The 23,810-nt window shown below is 42.3% G+C and overlaps 1 protein-coding gene and 1 long non-coding RNA gene across 5 annotated transcripts in view; one reads left to right on the top strand and one right to left on the bottom strand.

Moving 5' to 3' along the window:
• Positions 1-23,810, top strand: part of LOC142467366 (uncharacterized) — a 73,106-nt gene that overhangs the window by 20,142 nt on the left and 29,154 nt on the right. The window contains exon 3 of the long non-coding RNA XR_012788380.1: positions 9,104-9,201. This is a non-coding gene — a long non-coding RNA (uncharacterized LOC142467366). The remainder of the gene's footprint in view (positions 1-9,103; positions 9,202-23,810) is intronic.
• Positions 1-23,810, bottom strand: part of NHSL2 (NHS like 2) — a 94,550-nt gene that overhangs the window by 6,169 nt on the left and 64,571 nt on the right. For 3 of the 4 annotated variants that reach the window (XM_075572972.1, XM_075572974.1, XM_075572975.1), the window contains exons 2-7: positions 13,135-13,293; positions 11,101-11,252; positions 9,974-10,169; positions 5,407-5,589; positions 936-3,251; positions 120-249 (exon numbers count right to left, since the gene is read on the bottom strand). In XM_075572972.1, coding sequence (XP_075429087.1) covers positions 120-249; positions 936-3,251; positions 5,407-5,589; positions 9,974-10,169; positions 11,101-11,252; positions 13,135-13,293 — 3,136 coding nt within the window. Of the gene's footprint in view, positions 1-119; positions 341-935; positions 3,252-5,406; positions 5,590-9,973; positions 10,170-11,100; positions 11,253-13,134; positions 13,294-23,810 lie in introns of those variants that run through there. The other variant, XM_075572973.1, reaches the window with a different exon arrangement.

Here is a 23,810-nt window from a genome sequence, read left to right on the forward strand (position 1 = left end):
TCCCCAAAGCGCCCTGGTGGTTATATGAAGCAATTATATAATCCCCCTGAAAGTTAAATACAGAGTACCACTACTCTTTATTTTGACACCCAGAGTTTTTTATGTACAAACACGCCTACCTGTGTATGACGGTAAATAAGTCTTCAGTCGTGCGCGAACTCACAAACACCTCGTCATCATCCTCCGTTATGGACTCCGCCGTCTTGCTCCCCACGCACCTGTGCTCCTCCGACACATCCATAAAACTTCCTGGATCAAAAGCCAAATTAAAATCGCTGATGGGACTTTGTCATTCAGGGCAAAGGTGATGAGTATTATAAAAAAGAAGGTATAGTTTTGTCTGCAGTATAAAGAAAAGTAGCCATTTGTAATATCTATTCAGGCAATAATATGTGACAATTGTAGTAATTATGGTGAAATAATGAAATGAGATACACATCGTTTATGGGCCGTGAGGTGCCTTATAGTTTAAAATCACTTAGTAGATAAGAGAGAAAGAGATGGCGAGAGTATGAGACAGAGTGAGTGTGAGTGAGAAAGAATAGTTGAGAGACAGAGTTAGCATAGACAAGAGAGTGCGAGTACACGTATGTTTGTGTGTGTGATAGTGAATGTGGGTGTGTTAGAGTATGTAAGAGTGTTGGTGACAGTTTGGGATCATGTGTGATAGTTAGATAGTGTGTGTGAGTGAGTGTGAGAGCATACACTAATGACAATTTGTCTATTATTTATAACACACCTTTATGAACCTGACCCCCTTATGTCACATTGTTTTACAAACAGACAACTTTTGCCACGAAAATCGCACACCAATGAGGTTTTCTTTAAAGCAGTGCTATTTCTGCATATGTCATTCTTTTTTAATGCAAGAACACGCTTTACATCTCTACTGATTTTCTCACACCTCAATGAACAGTCCCTTAAATGTCACCGACCTGTTGGGGTGCCACCAGATACCAGGTGGGTAGTGTAGATGATTCCTTCTGAGTCACATCTTTGGAACTCGTTAATATCCAGGAAGGAGCCGGCGCCAGCATCCATAGTGATGACGAGGCTGGGAGATAATCGTTGTTCAGAAGAAGATGGCCCCAGGTTTGGGAGAGGGGGGCTGGCGACGGGCAAGTACAACACGCTGGGCTTTTTTGGAATAGGTGGTGGGACCTTAACTCTTTTTTTATCTACATAATGTAAGCTCTGTAGGGTGATTCTTTCCGGGAGCTGCTTCCCCTTGTAGAGCTCTTCTTCATCCACGCTGCTTTGAGAGACTCTTCTGACCCCTGAAGGGGCTCCACGAAAACGACATTCGGGAGGGAGTGAGGGTTCTAAGAAAGCAGATAACTCCATGGTAGCTTCTGCATTGCAAGTCTTCTTGTGTCTGATCGTTCCAATCACCATGTAGGAGTCTTGGGGGGATGTCTGGTCTCGTATGGATCTTCCAGGAGATGTGGGGGACATCGCTGGGGACTCCGGTGTGACACCAGAGGGCCTGTAAGTAAGATTGGGGGGTCTTCTGGAAACTGGGGGTTTCTCTGCTACTGGAGGCTTCATCTTTTTTTCTGGCAAAGGAAAAGCTTCATCAGACAGTTCATCCAGGTGATCGATACCATCCAAGTTGTCTTCTGGCTCCGATTTACTGACTGAGCGCAAGCGAATGGACCTCAGATCTGACTGAGTGACCATGGGCATTGTGGGCTGCACCGGGCTAGTCTTCTGACTTAACTTAGTGCCAAATGTTGACTCAGAATTGTTCCTGCTGGGCCTTACTTTGCCCTTGGAAGACTTTCTCAGCCCAGTTAGGTCCAGATGTGTGGGGGGTGTTATTGGTAAATCAAAAGGCTGTCGAACATTAGGGCTTCTCTCGATGGGTGAGACGGCCGGCAGTGAAGACTTCCTCTCGGGAACCATGGGCCTCACCTTATTGGTTTGATAAGGGGAGTGCCCTAGAATCAGTGATGTTGGAACAGCGGTCGGAGTCTCCGACTGGCTGGAGTAACCACTTGATGGTGACATCAAGCCAGGAGGTCTTCCAGGAGACGAGATCTTCGAGTCCGCCTCCGTAGAAACCTGAGAGGGCGTTGTGGCCCTGGAGTTGGACGGAGAGGTCAGTGACTCTGAGCTTCCCTCTGTCTTCATGCACTCTATCACAGTTGTACCTGTCGCTGTGCTGGAGCTGGACAATGACCTGTAATGATCATTAGATTTGCAATCACTGAGATACCAGCTGTGGGAGCAACGCATGCTGTTCATATCTTTTGCTGTTGGCATGGTAGCATTACCTTGCATGGCTGTTTGAATATAACTGTGGCCTTGGCTATCAAAGGCAATACAAAGGCTTTTTGGCCTTTGATCCTTTGGCACAGTGGCTACTGGCTCTAATTTCTGGACACTTCCATCCTTGATCAAGGAAACGCTGCGTGCAGGAGGGGATGGCTTCTTCTTCGGCTTCCTCAGGGAGATACTTCGCGATCTCCTCCGTTCCTGCAGGCTCTCTTGCTCGGCTGAAACGGATACATTCTCTGTGCTGGTGCTTTCCTCAGAGCTCCCGCTAGGATAGTTCAGGGCATAGTCCCCACTACCTCGCCTGTTCTCCGTGTAGGTGATATCCACCGAAGACAGGGAACCTGAGTCTGTAGGCATTGACAATGACCTCTCGCGGAATGTGCACTCCCTGGAGGGTGTTGGCAGATTCGATGAGTTCTTTCCCCCCGGTTGACCAGACAGGAAGACACCTTTGGATTCCTCTTCCCTTGGGTGGGCAACAGTGGGTAATGTAAGAGCAGCGGTAGCAAACATGCTGCTTCCACTGCCCCTTGTTGTGTTTTCTTTCCTTAGCCTACAGGAACCTCCAACTCCACCTTTACAGACTCCAGGAGAGGCCATGGCCATGGTTGGACGTTTCATGGTTTCACTGCCATGTTTCTGCTTGGTTGCCAAAGGACTTGACGGAGTCATATAGTTGAATGAGCTTCCCTGCCAGGTGGGAGAGGTAACAGACTCCTTTGCTCCATTACACGGGGGGCTGGTGTACATTACGCCAGCGCTGTCCATGCCACTCGGTGATTGAGAGAGCCCCGATTGCAAAATATGTCCAAGGTCACTAAAGGTCTTTTTTAATGGTAGCTGCTGAGGATGCGGGGTAGCTGCTCTACCTCCGGGGTGTCTCCCATGGGATGTCTCTGCTACAGGTTTAGTAGAGGGTGTCTCTGCTGTAGGGGGAGGCTGCTCATTGCATGTTAGACCATTGGTATTGCCTGTGAAAGAGAAGAAAGTATCACTTAATCCTACATATACAAAGGTGCATTTAAAAAAAAAAAAATCCTATCTTGAAATCGATCTCGATCTTTAAAGAAGATTACCAACCAAATGTTATTTTCATCTTCTAGCTGTGTTTGATTTAATTTCTATTTTTAAAGGCCCAAAGCCTGCAGTAGAGTGTCTGCTCCTCTGTTTGGGGTAGATCCACAGAAATCCGTTGTTTCTGCGCTAATAATGCACGTTACATAAATTGGGAATGGACGTTATTTTTGTTTTATAAACGGGTATCCTCAAAGCTAATGAGATACAAAAATAACGGCCGTTAGTCAAAATACTAGCACTAGTAACTGAGATTTCCATGTCTCCGAGACGCGTTTTCCAATACTCTACACATACCCATTGGTCAAACTTGAATGCCCGTTATTAACTAATGCGCTAATAACGCATTCCTTGTGTGCTTCACCAAAAGCTATTGCAAATCTTGAAAAAAATATTGAGAAATTGAACATTTTAACTAGTGTTGAACCGGGTCCTGAATATTGCCGGGTACCGGGTATCTGGGGAAATTTGGGGGCCTGGTACCCGGCCGGATAGTTATAGCTTACATGCAGCTGGCGGCAGAGGGTGAGGAAGAGAGGAAGACCGCTGTGGAGGGTGAGGAGGACCACGGCGACATTCTGGGCGCAGCAGCAGACATCCTGGTGGCGGTGGCAGCAGAGGATGTCCTTGTTGAGCCGGTGGGAGCAGCGGAACACATCCTATGAAAGCCGGTGCCGTTGGGAGCCGGGGAACATGTGATCGGAGCAGGAGAGTTACTATTGGTCAGCCAGCTCCTCCCCGGCTGTTCAATAGTAACGCTCCTGCTCCGGTCACATGTTCCCCAGCTCCTACCGGCATCAGCTGTGAATTGTGTTCCGCTGCTCCCGCCAGCTAAACAAGGACATCCTCGGCTGCCACCGCCACCAGGATGTCTGCTGCTGCTCCCACAATGTCGCCGTGGTCCTCCTCACCCTCTGCCGCCGGCTGCAGGTAAGTGTTAGCAGAGCAAAAACAGAAGTTACCTGGCGCCGGTTCTAAACCGGTGCCAGGTCCGGGTAATTTCCGGGTATCAGGAAAAGTGCCGGGTAAGCCGAGTACCGGGTAATTTCCTGGTACTCGGTACATCACTAATTTGAACACTTTCTTCAGTTATTTTAATTGTACATTAATCAAAAAATATTCATTCATTTTGTTGAGATATGTATGGGTATACATTATTGTACACCCATAGTTAATACAGTCATTATTACATAATATACCATATTAGTTCACACACACATATCATTTTAATCACTAAAAACCATACTATAGCTTATGATATTTATATGATCACTAATATTCATCTTTGTATGACACATAACTTTTCGGAATGAAAGGGTTAAGTCCTACACTCATTACATTGCTTTTAGGCTATTCCACCCCAAAAAAACCTCAATGACAATCAGGGTCTAGATGTGAGTGACGGCAGCTTTTGGAAGGTGCAAAACTTCGTAGCGTTATTACCGTGCGCTCACATGCACGGAGGTCTGAGGATCTCCGCTGTTAGGTAAACTGCTCATTACCATATGATTTGCACAGGAGTAAAGAAAGCGGCGTTAAAAGGTATCGATCCGCTATTTTTCAGGTAAAAGCGAGGACATCGTAACGCAATGGGCCTTCGGGTTATACGCGTCACGGATAACGATACGTAAAATGGCGATAACGTAACACTAAAAATGTATCGCACTTCTGTGGATCTACGCCTTTGAGATTCTGCACTGTCACACTGTGGGACGTGATTAGCAGTCATATTCATTTAGGTTTTAGGCTCACTTTTTTCGGAATAAAACACAGTTTAAACAAAGAGTGAGCAAAGAGAAAAACAGTTGAAAACAGACCCCATATTCGACAGCTTGGGGAAGGGATCTTTAGTAAATAAGCGTACAAAGGGAACCACACTCATATATATATATATATATCATTTTTGGAACCCCACTGGCTTTGACCCTTGACATCTCTACATTAAAAAACTCTTGTTAAAAAAAAAACAATCTATATCATTGATTGATAGACGATGGGCCTTCCATTGCATCTAGAACAGGGATCTCATATACAGCACCAATGGATAATAACCTGATGTGGTCTGTTTGGTGCTTGGCTCAACTGCACAGCTCTTACTGTCTCCTTGATCCTGCGGCGGATGATGAGAGAACCCGATTATGGTCCTTCTACGTCTTAGAGTGGTCTTCGGGTTTACTGCGGTCTCTGTGTTGAACAAGGAGTGACGGGAGTTTGCATGTTTGTCAAAAAGTTCTCCTGCATTGGAAAAGAAACAGGCGGCATCACAACGGGATTATGCCATAGTCCTCGCATGACGTGGTCCATTAGTGATATCAACCAATGATTCATATCAACATAGCATTGATGCAGTGGAGCAATGTGTTGGAACAATATAAACATAGAATTTGATAAGACAATAACCACTTGTCCCCCTCCACCCTCCAGTCTATCCATTTACTTGTTTACTGTAAAACTTCAGACCCTAATAGCAGGCCTCGAAAAATGTTATTTACTTGCACTGGTCCACCTTGGGAGGCCACTCGGGGCCGATGAAGGAAAGACCACAGCTGCTGCAGAACCTCTTCGGAAGAACTGTTAATCACCGCTCTAGTTCCTGAAGTCACACCCCTACACTGGCTTGCAAAGCTATCCGCGGAGCATTGTGGGGCACAAACTTGGGAAGCAGAGCAGTGATTCAGAGCTTTGCTTCCAAAAAGGGTCTGCAGCAGCTGCTGTCTTTCAGCTCTACCAGCCACCTCCAATTATCCACTTGTCCCGGGGGAGTGGACGAGTGGGTATTTCGAGCTCTGCCTATTAAATCCTTGGTTTTATTTCATATTTCAGATAGCCTTATGTTATGTCTACTCCAGGCATTTTTTTTAGATCACTGTGTTAACCTCAGTAAACCGAGGGGGGTGACACTTTTGCTGAGCGAGCTGGGGGATAGCAGTTGTTGAGTGGGTGCTATCTGAGTCCATTCAAGGTGAGGCGGGAGAGGCCAAGGGAGGAGGTGTCAGCCACCCAGACTTATCCTGTAAACAGATCACTGCCATTGGGTCATTTTGGTCCTTGGAGGATTATGCACTTGTGCATATAAAATCATATATACATATAAATGGGCAGTCTTTAACACATTGTTAGAAAAGCACACTTATCAGGGTATACCCTTGGGTAATAAATATAAAAGAAACAAATCTAAACCAATGTGGCTAAATAAACAGGTAGGGGAAGAAATGGACAAGAAGAGGAAGGCGTTTAGATTCTTAACGTCAGAAGGGACGGAGGCATCGTATCAGAATTATAAGGAATGTAACAAAAGTTGCAAAACAGCAATCAAATTAGCAAAAATGGATAATGAAAAAAGGATTGTAATTTAAAGTAAGATCAACGCTAAAAAGGTATTTAAGTACTTTAATAACAAAAAAATTAGAAAAGAGAATATAAGACCCTGGCAGTGTGAGATGGGCAAGCAGATTATTGCAGATAAGGAAAAAGCAGAGGTATTAAATAAATTATTTGCCTCTGTGTTTCCAGGGAAGAATCAATTGCAATATTAGTGCCACAGGAGGAAGCCACAACCTTTATATTAACGAGCAATTGTTTAACTGAGGAAGAAGTTCATAGGCAGCTCGATAAAATAAAAGTAAATAAAGCACCTGGCCCGATAGTATACATCCAAGAGTTCTCAAGGAGTTAAGTTCAGTAATAGCCAAACCATTATATTTAATATTCAAGGACTCAATTTCCACAGGCTCCGTACCACAAGATTGGCGTAAAGCAGATGTGGTGCCTATATTTAAAAAGGGAGCTAGATCACAACCGGGGAATTACAGACCTGTACGCCTGACATCAATAGTGGGGAAGCTACTTGAAGGTTTATTACGGGATAATATTCAGGAATAACTCATGGAAAACAAAATTATTAGTAATAGTCAGCATTGATTTATGAAGGATAGGTCATGCCAAACTAACCTTATTAGTTTCTTTGAGGAGGTAAGTAGGAATTTAGACCAGGGTAATGCAGTGGATGTGACCTACTTAGATTTTGCAAAGGCTTTTGATACGATTCCACACAAGAGGTTAGTATACAAAATAAAGCAAATTGGCCAGATTTAAATCAGGTTGAAGGATAGACAACAGAGGGTTGTAATAACTTGAACTTTATCAGGTTGGCTAAAGTAGTGAATGGAGTACCTCAGGGATCGGTACTGGGACCCCTGCGTTTTAACTTATTTATTAATGACCTTGAGGTTGGCATAGAGAGCAAAGTCTCCATCTTTGCTGATGACACTATATTGTGTGAGGTAATAGAATCAGAGCAGGATGTAAAATTTCTCTCCAGAAGGACTTGGATAGACTGGTAAATTGGGCAGGTAAATGGCAGATGAGGTTCAATACAGATACATGTAAGGTTATGCATTTGGGAAACAAGAATAAACAGACGATTTACAAATTAAATGGGGATAAATTAGGGGAATTCTTGATGGAGAAGGATTTACAGTAGTGTACTTGTAGACAGCAGACTTAGCAATAGTGCCCAAAGTCATGCAGTTGCTGTAAAGACAATCACAAACTTATCTTGCATTAAACGGGCAAATGATAGAAGGGAAGTAAACAAAATGATGCCCCTTTATAATGCATTAGTAACACCACACCTTGAATATGGAGTACAATGTTGGACACCACTCCTTAGAAAGGACATTATGGAACTAGAGAGAGTGCAGAGAAGAGCCACCAAATTAATAAAGGGGATGGGTAATCTGAATTATGAGGAGAGGCTAGCTAAATTAAATTTCTTTACATTAGAAATGTGGCATCTTAGAGGGGATATGATAACTATATACACATATACAGTATTCAGGGACAATACAAGGAGCTATCAAAAGAACTATTCATCCCACGGGCAGTACAAACAACACAGGGCCATCCCTTAAGGTTGGAAGAAAGGAGATGTCACCAGCAACAAAGGAAAGGGTTCTTTACAGTAAGGGCAGTTACAGTGTGGAATTCATTACCCATGGAGACTGTGATGGCAGATACAATAGATTTGTTCAAAAAAAGGTTGGACATCTTTTTAGATGGGAAAGGTATACAGGGATATACCAAATAAGTATACATGGGAAGGACGTTGATCCAGGGAGTAATCTGATTGCCAATTCTTGGAGTCAGGAAGGAATTTATTTTTCCCCTTATGAGATATCATTGGATGATACTGTACACTGTATGTCACTGGGGTTTTTTGTTTGCCTTCCTCTGGATCAATATACAGCAAGTACAAATATAGGATAAAGTATCTGTCGTCTAAATTTAGCGTAGATTGAACTTGATGGACTTATGCCTTTTTTTAACCTCATCTACTATGTAACTATATATATATAGTTAATGAAATATGTGTATTTAGTAAAATAACCAAACTGTGGCTTCCAGAAAAAAACCATGTTACACGCCTCCGCACGGTCTGCCCGAACATGGACGCAGCCTTACACACGTCACTGTCATGAGGTCACTTTTCTCCTAAGTGTGGCTAACTCTTTAACTGTCACTGTAATTAGGTCATTTTGGTCCAACAGGGACGTTATTTTACCATGGATATCCCAAGGGTCAAGTATCAACAGGTCAGTGAAAATAATGACACTACTGTAGTTCTACACATTTTTCATCAAACAAGGTCAAAGGAAATGTGTTTAAGAATGGGATTCTAATAATGTAATATCTAAATGATGTTTAAATAGTAACACAATATCGGGTTCTTTCCTCGTTGTGAACTTAGATGCTTCTGAACAATTGCTGTAATGGATGAAAATAAGAAACAGGAAGGCCTTTTCATTGAAGGAATTATTGTGTCTGGACTGTCTTTCAGGAAATAGTGTAAGTTTCCAAATCCAATCTTATTCTTTTTTTGATTTTGTCTTGCCACAATGACAGGAAAGATAAAGGAATTCATAAATCTAATTCAAACCTCTTCCCTAAAACAGACCTTGATGCATTTGAGATTAGCTGTACCGGTGGAGAGGGTTTATCCTGTTTAACAGTCCTCTGTGGCAAAGGTATTTATGGAGAGAGAGGGGAAAGATACAGAAGAGAGAGAGAGGGGGGAAAGATACAGAAGAGAGAGAAAGAGAGAGAGGGGAAAGATACAGAAGAGAGAGAGGGGGGGGGAAATACAGAAGAGAGAGAGAGGGGGGGAAAGATACAGGAGAGAGAGAGGGGGGAAGATACAGAAGAGAGAGAGAGAGAGAGGGGGGGGAAAGATACAGAAGAGAGAGAGGGGGGGGGAATACAGAAGAGAGAGAGGGGGGGAAAGATACAGGAGAGAGAGGGGGGGGAAGATACAGAAGAGAGAGAGAGGGGGGGGAAGATACAGAAGAGAGAGAGAGAGGGGAAAGATACAGAAGAGAGAGAGAGGTTGGAAAGATACAGAAGAAAGAGAGAGAGGAAAGATACAGAAGAGAGAGAGGGGAAAGATACGAGACAGAGAGAGAGATGGGAAATATATGAGAGAGAGAGAGAGAGAGAGGCAATGACCTTTATTCAATGCTGCGAGAAGCTGCTTTCTTATCCTGGAGAAGAGATGAGCTCCATCAAGAGGACGGGACTACAATCTTCTAGCGCAGGGAAGATCCTACGCCCATAGACTTACCTGATATATTAATGGGGACGATGTTGGTTTGGATGGAGTTAGACTGGTGCCAGCGCCTCTCTTCAGGGATGGGGAACGGGAAGGCTTTAATCCAGGCCACCTGCTTGTCTGGCGTGGTGGGTAAGCTCAGACATGTCTCCCGCGGTCTGACCCCCACGGTGGTAGTCTCATCTTCGCTCACCCTTCTATTGGCCGGCTGCCGAGACATAATATGGGGTCATCAATATTGTCCCTTTACAGTATGTCTCAAATATTAGTTAGCAGTCAGGGTTAAAGGTAAACAGTTTATTTTGGGTTTATTAAAAAGCATGTCGAAGTTCTGAACATATAAAAAACAAATTGGACAGGAAGTCGCAATGTTGCCGATGTCGCATATGAACAGGAAGTTCCAGGTATTAGACATCAATGTAATGTCCCAGTTCTTTCAGCTCTCCACAAATGACATGAAGATACAATGTCACTAAATGATCCAGTAGCAGAGATACTTCTAAGGCTGCGTCTATACTGTGGCGGACGCGTCCACACGCTGAGCAAACAGACTGCCTTAGGGCAGTGTTCGCGTACATGCAGCGTGCGTGTACGTGGAGGCGCGCGATGCGCGAGAAATCAGTTAAAACTGATTTCTCGCGCAATAGGGCGGTCACGTGAGCAGTTCGCCCAATGAGGGCGAACCAGCTCCGTGACGTCATTGGCACGCCCATAGACACGACCACAGCACCCGCTTTCCCTCGGCCTACATGCGCCTCCGCGCGGGAGAAATATCTATGGACGCAGCCTAACAGTGCGGATACATCTCTGCTACAAAACCTATGACATGGAAACTTCATATTAAAATCCCGCTACTTTCAAACACCCCCTCCTGCTGTCATCACAGGCAGAGCCAAAAATGACATCACAGGACGTGACAACCAGATAGCAGAGAGATGCAGAACACTGAACATGGCAGCACATAGAGTGACACTATAATGTCCATCACTTGGGTTGATTGAACAGGATTATTTTATGGATCTTTAGAACCTCTTTGATATATTAAACAGACACAGCTATAACTGGACATAAATGAAATATTTTATTAAGTGGGGTGTAGTCAGATTTGAAGGCCGTGAAATAGCACACTGCGAACTCACCAGGTAGACAAATTCAAGGCGTCTGGGGGTATGTCTTGTGGGGGTCTCAGGAGGGAGCGTCGCTGATTGAGAGAGCGCAGAATAGCGAAATGTCTGTCCGGTAACTTTAGTGTCTAAATACCGGTCTTCGTGTTCTTCTGCAAAGCAATCGGCTATAAAATAAAAGAGAGAAGCAGGTAAACAGAGAGCTCAAACCGTTTCTACACCGCTCTATAATTACACAGAGGGGAGAGGCCTTAACTGCTTCCTGCCAGCAGGGTGGGAAAAGGAACTGGAATTAAGATATTGTATTACACTGATTAATTGCATTCAGTTTTATCGCACAAAAAATGAAAAAATAGTAGTTGTGGTTTTAACATGAAAAGGTTAAGTTGGAGGGTGGGCTCATGATTAGAGATAAGATACACTGTCAGTGCTATATAAAAAAATATATATATATTATTAATTTCTCTGTAACGCCTCAAACTGCTGAAACTATAAATAAAGCATGCACACACAGAAGTGCACTGTTTGCCTCTACATACTGCCATTTTTGAGAAATGTGTGCGACATTTGTTAACAGATTACAACGAAATGTTGCGCAAATTCTTGAGCAATGTAAACTTTCACGAAAAAGCCTGATTTCAGAGGAAACGGAAACATTTTGCGTAGCAAAGGTCAAAGAATTTGCACAACTTTTCTGAAAATCAATAAATAATTTTTATTTGTTTAATCTGTTTATTTTGTTTATATTTGGCCAAAGGGTTTAACTAAATGACCAAGAAAATATTATTATTGAAGTATTTAACTTTATACTTATTACCATATATGTTTTGTCAATTGGATGTAGCATTGGGATCCCCTGTCTTTTGTTGTATACTATCTATATATATATATATATATATATATATATATATATATATATATATATATATATATATATAGATAGATAATATAACGGCGTTATATCGGGGTTGAGCTGTGTATGTATATATATATATACATATATATGTGTATATATATATATATATATATATATATATATATATATATATATATATATATATACAGCTCAACCCCGTTATAACGCGATCCGCTATAACGCGGTTTGAGCATGGACCCCGAATTAAAAAAAAAATAAAAATACTGCACACACTCACAGCACACTACACAAACTCACCGCACCAGCACACACTGCACACTGCACACTGCATACTGCACACACACACTGCACACACTCACAGCACACTGCACATACTCACAGCTCACGGCACACACTCACACAGCACACTGCACACACAGGACACTGCACACACAGGACACCACACTCACACACCCCCCCCCTCCCACTCCCCCTCCCTACCTTTGGTGTCGGCTGCTGAGATCGGAGAGGAGCTGGCATCGGGGGGGGGGGGGGGGGTGTCGGAGCGGAGCTGGCATCGAGAGGGGGGGTGTCGGTGCGGAGCTGGTATCAGGAGGGGGGGTGTCGGAGCGGAGCTAGCGCAGCTGGCTGGGGGGTTGCTCGGAGCGAGTCTGGCGGAGGGGGGTCGGAGCGGAGCTGGCGTGGAGGGCGGGTCGGAGCGGAGCTGGCTGGGGGTGTTGCTTGGAGCGGGGCTGGCTGGGGGGGTTGCTTAGAGCGGGGCTGGCAGGGGGGTTGCTTGGAGCGGGGCTGGCAGGGGGGGTTGATCGGAGCGTGGCTGGTGGGGGGGGATCGGTGTGGACTACTGGGGGAAGAGAGGCTGCTAGGGGAAGTTACGGTGGCTACTGCGGGACATGTGGGGCTGCCGGCCACCTCTTCCCTCCCTCCTCCCGATCGGGCGCACGACTGCCATTTTTTTTTTTTTAATTAGTGCGACCCCGGTAATAGCGCGGTCGGATTGGGTGGCACCCGAGGACCGCACTATAACGGAGTTGGTCTGTGTGTATATATATATATATATATATAAATGTCACTGCCATAGTACACTTGTGTCCTCGGAGGAATGACTGACCCCTCAAACATGTCACTGCCATTAACACGTTGGTCCGAGGAGGCCACACTCCCCAGGTTTGTACCTTGAAGAAGACTCTGCAGATTGAGTTCAGCCTCCTGATGAAGCTCCTCCACGCAGGGTGGCCGGTTAGACGCTAAGAACACGTTTACAGGCTGTTGTTGCCAGTTTCCCAGCTTGGAGTGGGCAACTTTACGACTGTCCTGGTCCACGGTAGAGGCAGCTGGAGAACGAGAGGGATAGACACAGTGCTACATCAGACATACGGCACATTAACTTCAGCTCACCACCAACTGCATCTCCTAGACATTTTTTGTTGCAAATAATTTTCTCGCATAAGACTTTGTGACACACTTATTGTTTAAACAGTTCACCTCTTATATAGCATCCATGAGCCTTTTTTTGGCTGATAAACAGTGACTCTGACTTTGTGCCAAACGGATAGGCTCAGTTCCTCCCTCGCATTATCTTGCATAAACATACCCCCTTATTTTTACCTTGTTTTTCGCAGCAACATTAAAAACAAACCTTTTTTTCCCCGCTAAGATACATTGCCTTTCTACATTGTGGCGATCCTAGCTATTACTACTCTGCGTCCATTGAGGGGCAGACCTCGCGGACGCGTCCGCATGCTGAGCGATCAGAGTGCCTAAAAGCAGTGATCGCGTCTATACAGCGTGCGGGCGGGAGGAGGCGCGCGATGCGCGTGAAATCAGTCAAAACTGATTTCTCGCGCGATGGGGCGCCCAATGAGGGCGAACCAGCTCCGTGACGTCAGTGGCTCGCCCATAGACACGCCCCCGGACGGCGCGCGTACTAAGGCCAGGGGAAGCACCCGCTTTCCCTCAGCCTCTGCGCGCCTCCGCACTCCTCCGCACGGCTGCTGTGTCTATGGATGCAGCCTTACACGCTGGAGACGTGTGTCCCTTTCACAGTGTTTCTATCACGAGTGACCATACTTGAGAATTATATCGATTATTCCTTTGTAAATACGCGCATACGAAAATACAATATATTTTTATTCCACGTCATTTGTTCTCTGTAAATACGCGCGTACGAAAATACAATATATTTTTATTCCACGTCATTTGTTCTCTGTAAATACGCGCATACGAAAATACAATATATTTTTATTCCACGTCATTTGTTCTCTGTAAATACGCGCATACGAAAATACAATATATTTTTATTCCACGTCATTTGTTCTCTGTAAATTCTTTGAGTGCTGGGACCCCACACCTTTCTATTGATATATTCTTTGGACCCTGTGGGGAGGGGTGGGGGGGGGGTCCTTGGTCCCGTGCCCCATAGCTCAAATTTATATTTTGCCAAAGAAATTGAGGAGACGTGCTGTTCGAAACGGTAGATCGATATGTCACTATCATCGGGTCACTTTGGGCCAGATCCACAGAGCTCCGTTAAGTGAGTTAGCGGCACATTAACCTAAGTTATGCCTTAGCGTGCATCTTCGAAGCTGAACACGTAACGCGAGGTGATATTTCCGGCCAGAAAGAGCCGTGCGTTAACTATAACAAACGTTTGAGCTAATATATGTTGCATGTACAAATTAGCATATTTCCCACGTATCTCAGTTGTGTTCACAGGTATCTCTTCACGTGTTGTATTAAGGAGTGTTTGGGCAGGTATCATTGGGTTCTCTAATAAATTAGAATGGCCATTGCTTTTTCGCACATAATTACCTTTGTGGTTACACGTCAGCCTCAGGGAAAATAACATCCGGTACGGTTTTAGGTAACGTCATGAGCCCTGACATAACAGAACTTAGTGGATCTGGCTCTTTGCTCCTACACGGGCCTGACCCGATAACTAACCCCCTGGATTTCCATCTGACCACTAGAGGGTCTCCTCTTTTTGTCACTTTGTTTACGCACCGTAACTTTTTGAATGCTTTGTGACTTCCATGCAAATTTATGAACAGAAAGACATTTAATTCATGCTAAATAAATACAAGTGGCAGGTTTACTAGGTTAGTACTCCTACTTTTTATTTTTACACCCAGAAGGACCACTATTCTTTATATTAAGACCCAGGAATACCAACACTTTCTAGTAACATATCCGTCAGTTACACTACTTTTATTTTAACACATTCGTGAGTACCCTAAGTATGAAAATAAAACTTTTACTGCTAGAAGGGCCACCAAAGTATTGCTCTGCATGTTATTATATCTCTCTGTATGTTATTATATCTCTGCATGTTATTATATCTCTCTGCATGTTATTATATCTCTGTATGTTATTATATCTCTGCATGTTATTATATCTCTCTGTATGTTATTATATATCTGCATGTTATTATATCTCTCTGTATGTTATTATATCTCTCTGTATGTTATTATATCTCTCTGCATGTTATTATATCTCTCTGCATGTTATTATATATCTCTGCATGTTATTATATCTCTCTGCGTGTTATTATATCTCTATGTTATTATATCTCTCTGCATGTTATTATATCTCTCTGCATGTTATTATATATCTCTGTGTGTTATTATATATCTCTGTGTGTTATTATATATCTCTGTGTGTTATTATATCTCTGTGTGTTATTATATCTCTCTGCATGTTATTATATCTCTGTGTGTTATTATATCTCTGTGTGTTATTATATCTCTCTGCGTGTTATTACATCTCTCTGCATGTTATTATATCTCTCTGCATGTTATTATATCTCTCTGTATGTTATTATATCTCTGTGTGTTATTATATCTCTATGTGTTATTATATCTCTCTGCGTGTTATTATATATCTCTGTATGTTATTATATCTCTGTGTGTTATTATATCTCTGTGTGTTATTATATATCTGTGCATGTTATTATATCTCTCTGCATGTTATTATATCTCTCTGCATGTTATTATATCTCTCTGTATGTTATTATATCTCTGTGTGTTATTATATCTCTGCGTGTTATTATATCTCTCTGCATGTTATTATATCTCTCTGCATGTTATTATATCTCTCTGCATGTTATTATATATCTGCATGTTATTACATATCTGCATGTTATTATATATCTCTGTATGTCATTATATATCTCTGCATGTTATTATATCTCTCTGCATGTTATTATATATCTCTGTATGTTATTATATATCTCTGTATGTTATTAGATCTCTCTGTATGTTATTATATCTCTCTGTATGTTATTCTATATCTGCATGTTATTATATCTCTCTGCATGTTATTATATCTCTCTGCGTGTTATTATATCGCTCTGCGTGTTATTGTATCGCTCTGTGTGTTATTATTTCTCTCTGCGTGTTATTATATCGCTCTGCATGTTATTATATCGCTCTGCGTGTTATTATATCGCTCTGCGTGTTATTATATCGCTCTACATGTTATTATATCGCTCTGCGTGTTATTATATCGCTCTGCGTGTTATTATATATCTCTGCGTGTTATTATATCGCTCTGCGTGTTATTATATCGCTCTGCGTGTTATTATATATCTCTGCGTGTTATTATATATCTCTGCGTGTTATTATATCGCTCTGCGTGTTATTATATCGCTCTGCGTGTTATTATATCTCTCTGCGTGTTATTATATCGTTCTGCGTGTTATTATATCGCTCTGCATGTTATTATATCGTTCTGCGTGTTATTATATCGCTCTGCGTGTTATTATATCGCTCTGCGTGTTATTATATCGCTCTGCGTGTTATTATATCGCTCTGCGTGTTATTATATCGCTCTGCGTGTTATTATATCGCTCTGTGTGTTATTATATCTCAGCGTGTTATTATATCACTCTGCATGTTATTATATCTCTCTGCCTGTTATTATATCTCTCTGCATGTTATTATATCTCTCTACATGTTATTATATCTCTGCATGTTATTATATATCTCTGCATGTTATTATATCGCTCTGCATATTATTATATCTATGCGTGTTATTATTTCTCTCTGCGTGTTATTATATCGCTCTGCGTGTTATTATATCGCTGTGCATGTTATTATATCGCTCTGCGTGTTATTATATCTCTCTGCGTGTTATTATATCGTTCTGCGTGTTATTATATCGCTCTGCGTGTTATTATATCGCTCTGCGTGTTATTATATCGCTCTGCGTGTTATTATAACGCTCTGCGTGTTACTATATGTTACTGTATGTTATATCTCTCTGAGTGTTATTATATCTCTGCGTGTTATTATATCGCTCTGCGTGTTATTATCTCTCTGCATGTTATTATATCTCTGTTTGTTATTATATCTCTGCGTGTTATTATATCTCTCTGCGTGTTATTATATCTCTCTGTGTGTTATTATCTCTCTGCTTGTTATTATATCGCTCTGCGTGTTATTATATCTCTGTGTGTTATTATATATCTCTGCGTGTTATTATCTCTCTGCATGTTATTATATCGCTCTGCGTGTTATTATATAGCTCTGCGTGTTATTATATATCTCTGCGTGTTATTATATCGCTCTGCGTGTTATTATATCGCTCTGCGTGTTATTATATCTCTCTGCGTGTTATTATATCGTTCTGCGTGTTATTATATCGCTCTGCGTGTTATTATATCGTTCTGCGTGTTATTATATCGCTCTGCGTGTTATTATATCGCTCTGCGTGTTATTATATCGCTCTGTGTGTTATTATATCTCAGCATGTTATTATATCACTCTGCATGTTATTATATCTCTCAGCCTGTTATTATATCACTCTGCATGTTATTATAGCTCTCTGAATGTTATTATATCTCTGCGTGTTATTATATATCTCTGCATGTTATTATATCTCTCTGAATGTTATTATATCTCTGCATGTTATTATATCACTCTGCATGTTATTATATCACTCTGCATGTTAATATATCTCTGCGTGTTATCATATCTCTGCGTGTTATTATATCTCTGCGTGTTATTATATCTCTGCGTGTTATATCTCTGCGTGTTATTATATCTCTGCGTGTTATTATATCTCTGCGTGTTATTATATCTCTGCGTGCTATTATATCTCTGCGTGTTATTATATCTCTGCGTGTTATTATATCTCTGCGTGTTATTATATCTCTGCGTGTTATTATATCTCTCTGGGTTTTATTATATCTCTGCGTGTTATTATATCTCTGCGTGTTATTATATCTCTGCGTGTTATTATATCTCTCTGCGTGTTATTATATCTCTGCATGTTATTATATCTCTGCGTGTTATTATATCTCTCTGGGTGTTATTATATCTCTCTGCGTGTTATTATATCTCTGCATGTTATTATATCTCTGCGTGTTATTATATCTCTGCGTGTTATCATATCTGGCAGGGAAGGGTTATTAGAGCTCAGCCAGGACTCAGTGGGTGGAATCTGCAGCTGCTGTTTACATGAAGATGAACTGCTAGAAACACAGATATACACACACACAGACACACTGATACACACACAGACACACTGATACATGCACGAACACACATACAGTCACACTGATACACACACACAGACACACTGATACACACACAGACACACTGATACATGCACGAACACACATACAGTCACACTGATACACACACACAGACACACTGATACACACACAGACACACTGATACATGCACGAACACACATACAGTCACACTGATACACACACACAGACACACTGATACACACACAGACACACTGATACATACACGAACACACATACAGTCACACTGATACACACACACTGACACACTGATACACACATAGATACACTTATACACACACAAACACACATACAGTCACACTGATACACACTGATACACTGATACACACACAAAAACACATACAGTCACAGTGACACACACACACAGACACACTGATACACACACACACGGACACAGACACACTGATACACACACACAGACACACTGATACACACACACAGACACACTGATACGGACACGGACACACAAACACACATACAGTCACAATAATACACACACACACACACACATACAGACTAACTAATACACACAGACACACACACACACAATCACATTAATACACACACAGGGACATGGAAACACACATACAGACACACAGATACACACGTTGCTCTTTGGGCTTCAAATACACACTGCAAACCGAGCCGTTTTGAAGGAAATATAGGTAGGGGTTATATGGAACTTATAGAGATGGACAGACCTGCTCAACAAGATGATGGCGTTATAGTTATAAGGAGGTGCTAGCTAAGATCTAAATAGTGAGAACATATATAATTAGAGACAAAGGTAGATCTTTTGATGCTGCACACTTTAAATGCCCAATAGTGTAGGTAGAAATAATGTATACATTAAAATTACTTTAATTATATTAAATATAAAATATATGTGGATAAACATCAAACTATATAAAAACAATTAAGAGTGAGGGTCCGGCTTCTCACTAGTTGAGAAGAGGGAGGTACAGTGTGGGGGACAAAAGGAGAGCGGGGATGGGTGGCCTTCATGGACGTTGGTCCAAAGAGCAGAACCTTTGTCTGCCCCAGACACTGGGAGCCTATCTCTGCAGGAGATATCTTGCCGGCCATGGGGACCATTTCTGGGTGTGAGCCCCATAGACGCTGTCCCGATTGGCCAGTTTGACATTTTCACTCTACTATAATCCCGCCCCTGAGGGCTATCATGGCCACACAGTCACGCCTCCAGCCTGGATTGGCTACCACAGGGGAGCCCGGGCTGTGATTGGTCCACACACAGCATCTGCTCTGCGATTGGTCGTGACCCCATCTTCCATGCTTTCCTATGGAGACAGGTAAACTATGTAAGGCCTCGTTCAGGGTGCCGGCTTCGGAGGGAGGGCGTGCTGCCGTGCGAGCTGCCGTGGGACACAAAGTATTCAAATTGAATACTGGTTGTCAGGGTAGCAGCTGCACTGTCTCCGAAGTACGGAGTTGACGCTGGCTACAGTTTCAATAAACGAAAAAATCGTTTTTTGAAGCTGCAGCATCGTCACTGGGACCTCGGCAGCCAATGAAATCATTCTTGAGAATGATTTCATGACTGCAACTTGGATCCCTAAGCTGCCGTCTGTAGCCCCGCCCCCTCCTCAACTCCTGAAAAAGTCTGCTAGGGATGAACACACATCGCCCAGCAAACTGCCGCCCGCCCTCCCGCCAACTCCTGTCTCTGGCACCCTGAACGAGGCCTAAAGGGGACTCGATCTGAGCTCCAGAGCCTGTCCGGGAGTAGGCGTGTAAACGGACTAAGTGGTGTGACCCGAGTCTTTGCCAGAGACACACTGGAACGAGGCTCGGGTTGATCAGAGCGGGAGATTCAAACCTACATTTTGCCCTGGGACTTGTATGCTTGCTAGAGACGCTGTGAATGAGACTTTTGAACTTGTTTTGTGGCGAACTGCGTACTTGAGGTCTGGGAGATATGGAATCCCTACGAACGTGGAAGTACTGTACTCCTGAGTTAGTCTTTGAAGCGCCGCCCAGCACCTAGTTAGCTGTCATGGGAAGAGCTACTGCAGGAGTGGATCCCAGTGGCCGGAACAGTGAGGCAAAAGCGAAGGCGTAAATAGAGTCACAGGCAGAGATTCAAGGCAGGCTGTGAAGTGGCATCGCCGTGGTCACAGCACAGCAACAAACAGGAACAGTAGCAGGTGTGGTTGGAACCAGTGTAAACAGGCTCTTGAGTAGAAGGAAGGGGAAGTTTATAGAGACAGGTAGAGATGATCCCAAGTCAGGACAGGAGTAACATCACTTCCAGTGGACATGTAGGGGAACTGCAGACTAAAAGCAAGAGCTAGTGATGAACCTAGCAACAGCCAGGATTCCTTCCTGTAACCCGTCTGGTGAGTGCAAACTTTTTTTTTGTGATTTGTGCTGTCTGCTGGCTCCTGCCAGAATAAATATCCTTTATTTGACTTCTTTTTCCTGTCTGGTGCCTTGATCCCGGTTAATTGTTACGGTCTCCCGTGAGAGTGGTTACATGGAGAAATAGGAGAAATTATAGGGAGCGGTTATATACTGTAGAGCAGTAGGAGACGTTATAGTGAGGGGTTATATGGACCAATAGGGGAAGTTAGAGGGACAGGTTGTATGGAGTAATAGAGAGAAGTTACATGAGTAATAGGAGGAATGATAGGGAGCAGTAGGATGCATTATAGGGAGTAGTTATATGAAAGAATAGGAGGAGTTATAGGAAACAGTTATATGATAAATAGGAGGAGTTATAGGAAACAGTTATATGAAAGAATAGGAGGAGTTATAGGAAACAGTTATATGGTAAATAGGAGGAGTTATAGGAAACAGTTATATGGTAAATAGGAGGAGTTATAGGAAACAGTTATATGAAAGAATAGGAGGAGTTATAGGAAACAGTTATATGATAAATAGGAGGAGTTATAGGAAACAGTTATATGAAAGAATATGAGGAGTTATAGGAAACAGTTATATGATAAATAGGAGGAGTTATAGGAAACAGTTATATGGTAAATAGGAGGAGTTATAGGAAACAGTTATATGGTAAATAGGAGGAGTTATAGGAAACAGTTATATGGTAAATAGGAGGAGTTATAGGAAACAGTTATATGGTAAATAGGAGGAGTTATAGGAAACGGTTATATTGTAAATAGGAGGAGTTATAGGAAACGGTTATATGGTAAATAGGAGGAGTTATAGGAAACAGTTATATGATAAATAGGAGGAGTTATAGGAAACAGTTATATGAAAGAATATGAGGAGTTATAGGAAACAGTTATATGATAAATAGGAGGAGTTATAGGAAACAGTTATATGGTAAATAGGAGGAGTTATAGGAAACAGTTATATGGTAAATAGGAGGAGTTATAGGAAACAGTTATATGGTAAATAGGAGGAGTTATAGGAAACAGTTATATGGTAAATAGGAGGAGTTATAGGAAACAGTTATATGGTAAATAGGAGGAGTTATAGGAAACAGTTATATGGTAAATAGGAGGAGTTATAGGAAACAGTTATATGGTAAATAGGAGGAGTTATAGGAAACAGTTATATGGTAAATAGGAGGAGTTATAGGAAACGGTTATATGGTAAATAGGAGGAGTTATAGGAAACAGTTATATGATAAATAGGAGGAGTTATAGGAAACAGTTATATGAAAGAATAGGAGGAGTTATAGGAAACAGTTATATGATAAATAGGAGGAATTTTAGGAAACAGTTATATGGTGCAATAGAAGGAGTTATTGGGAGCGGTTATATTGTAATAAACACAATAAGTTGCCTGTCTGGGTTTAGGGAAGTTCACCGTTACCCAATCCTTCCGGTCCCCTCTCCTCAGCACAGCTGATTTACAAATAGTCTCTCAGTTCCTCTTTTCTCTGGGTTACTTGTGACAGCAGTACTGGGGCAGAGTTTATTTAGATGTATACAGCAATGTGATAGTATATAGCAGAGCATCAGGCGGAACAGTAGCTTAGAAAGCTGATATATTTACAATATATATGCATGTTTATATATAGAAATATATGTATGTATGTATATCTTTATTTATATAGCGCCATCTATGTACACAGCGCGTCACAGCAGTAATACACGGGACCTAACAATATAACTCATAATGGGAATTAGCGTTTGAGACATAAAAGTAACATTCGGAAAAGGAATCCCGCCCCAAAGAGCTTACAATCTAATTGTGTATACTGTATATATATTTATAAATATGTATATAACTTATTATATACTAATACATAGTGAAATACTTAGATAAAATCTTATATTTAACATATAAAATAAAGCTGTGCAGTTCTGTAGGATCTCTCTCTCCCTCTCTCCCTCTCTCCCTCTCTCCCTCTCTCCCTCTCTCCCTCTCTCCCTCTCTCCCTCTCTCCCTCTCTCCCTCTCTCCCTCTCTCCCTCTCTCCCTCTCTCCCTCTCTCCCTCTCTCCCCCCAGTGACGCCCCCATTAGGTAAGAGATACTTAATGGGTGTCATGCTATTTAAAGCTAATGCATGTCAGTGCTAACTTAACACTCCGTTAAGCCTATGCTAATGAGAAAGGCTGTTATTTTTGCATGTAATTAGCTGTGTGCGTTAATCGCTGACAAAATAATGTCAGTGTATGATTTTGGTAACGCCTCGTTGTTAGCGCTGAGTTAACGGATCTCTGTGGACTGGACCATAGTGTTTAAATGACAATGTTTCCCGCGTCACAACTGTTGACTAATAAATGAAGTAATGATGTTGGTATTTTGAATTTAATGAAGCTCTATATATGTGTATCTTCATTTATATACAGAAGCACTCGCAATGTACTCAGTGCTCTACGAAAGAGACAGTACAGTGCAGGGAATTATAACACAATAAGTGCAACAAGCAAAATCAGACAATAGGAAAGGAAATCCCTGCCCCAGAGAGCTTACAATCTAAGTGAAGCAGTGGTATACCTATTTGACATTGAATATGTATAACACTGTTTCATTCCCAGCAGTGTAACCTTGTTTTGGGATATCTATGGTGAAACAAACTACAGGCATACCCCGCATTAACGTACGTAATGGGACCAGAGCATGTATGTAAAGCGAAAGTGAAGCACTGCCTTTTTCCCACTTATCGATGCATGTACTGTACTGCAATCGTCATATACGTGCATAACTGATGTAAATAACGCATTTGTAACAGGCTCTATAGTCTCCCCGCTTGCGCACACAGCTTCGGTACAGGCAGGGAGACGGTATTGCTGTCCAGGACATGCTGACAGGCGCATGCGCGAGCTGGCGTTTGCCTATTCGGCGATATGTCCTTACTCGCGTGTC

The sequence above is a fragment of the Ascaphus truei genome, chromosome 16, assembly GCF_040206685.1.
Source record: "Ascaphus truei isolate aAscTru1 chromosome 16, aAscTru1.hap1, whole genome shotgun sequence".
Taxonomy (NCBI): domain Eukaryota; kingdom Metazoa; phylum Chordata; class Amphibia; order Anura; family Ascaphidae; genus Ascaphus; species Ascaphus truei.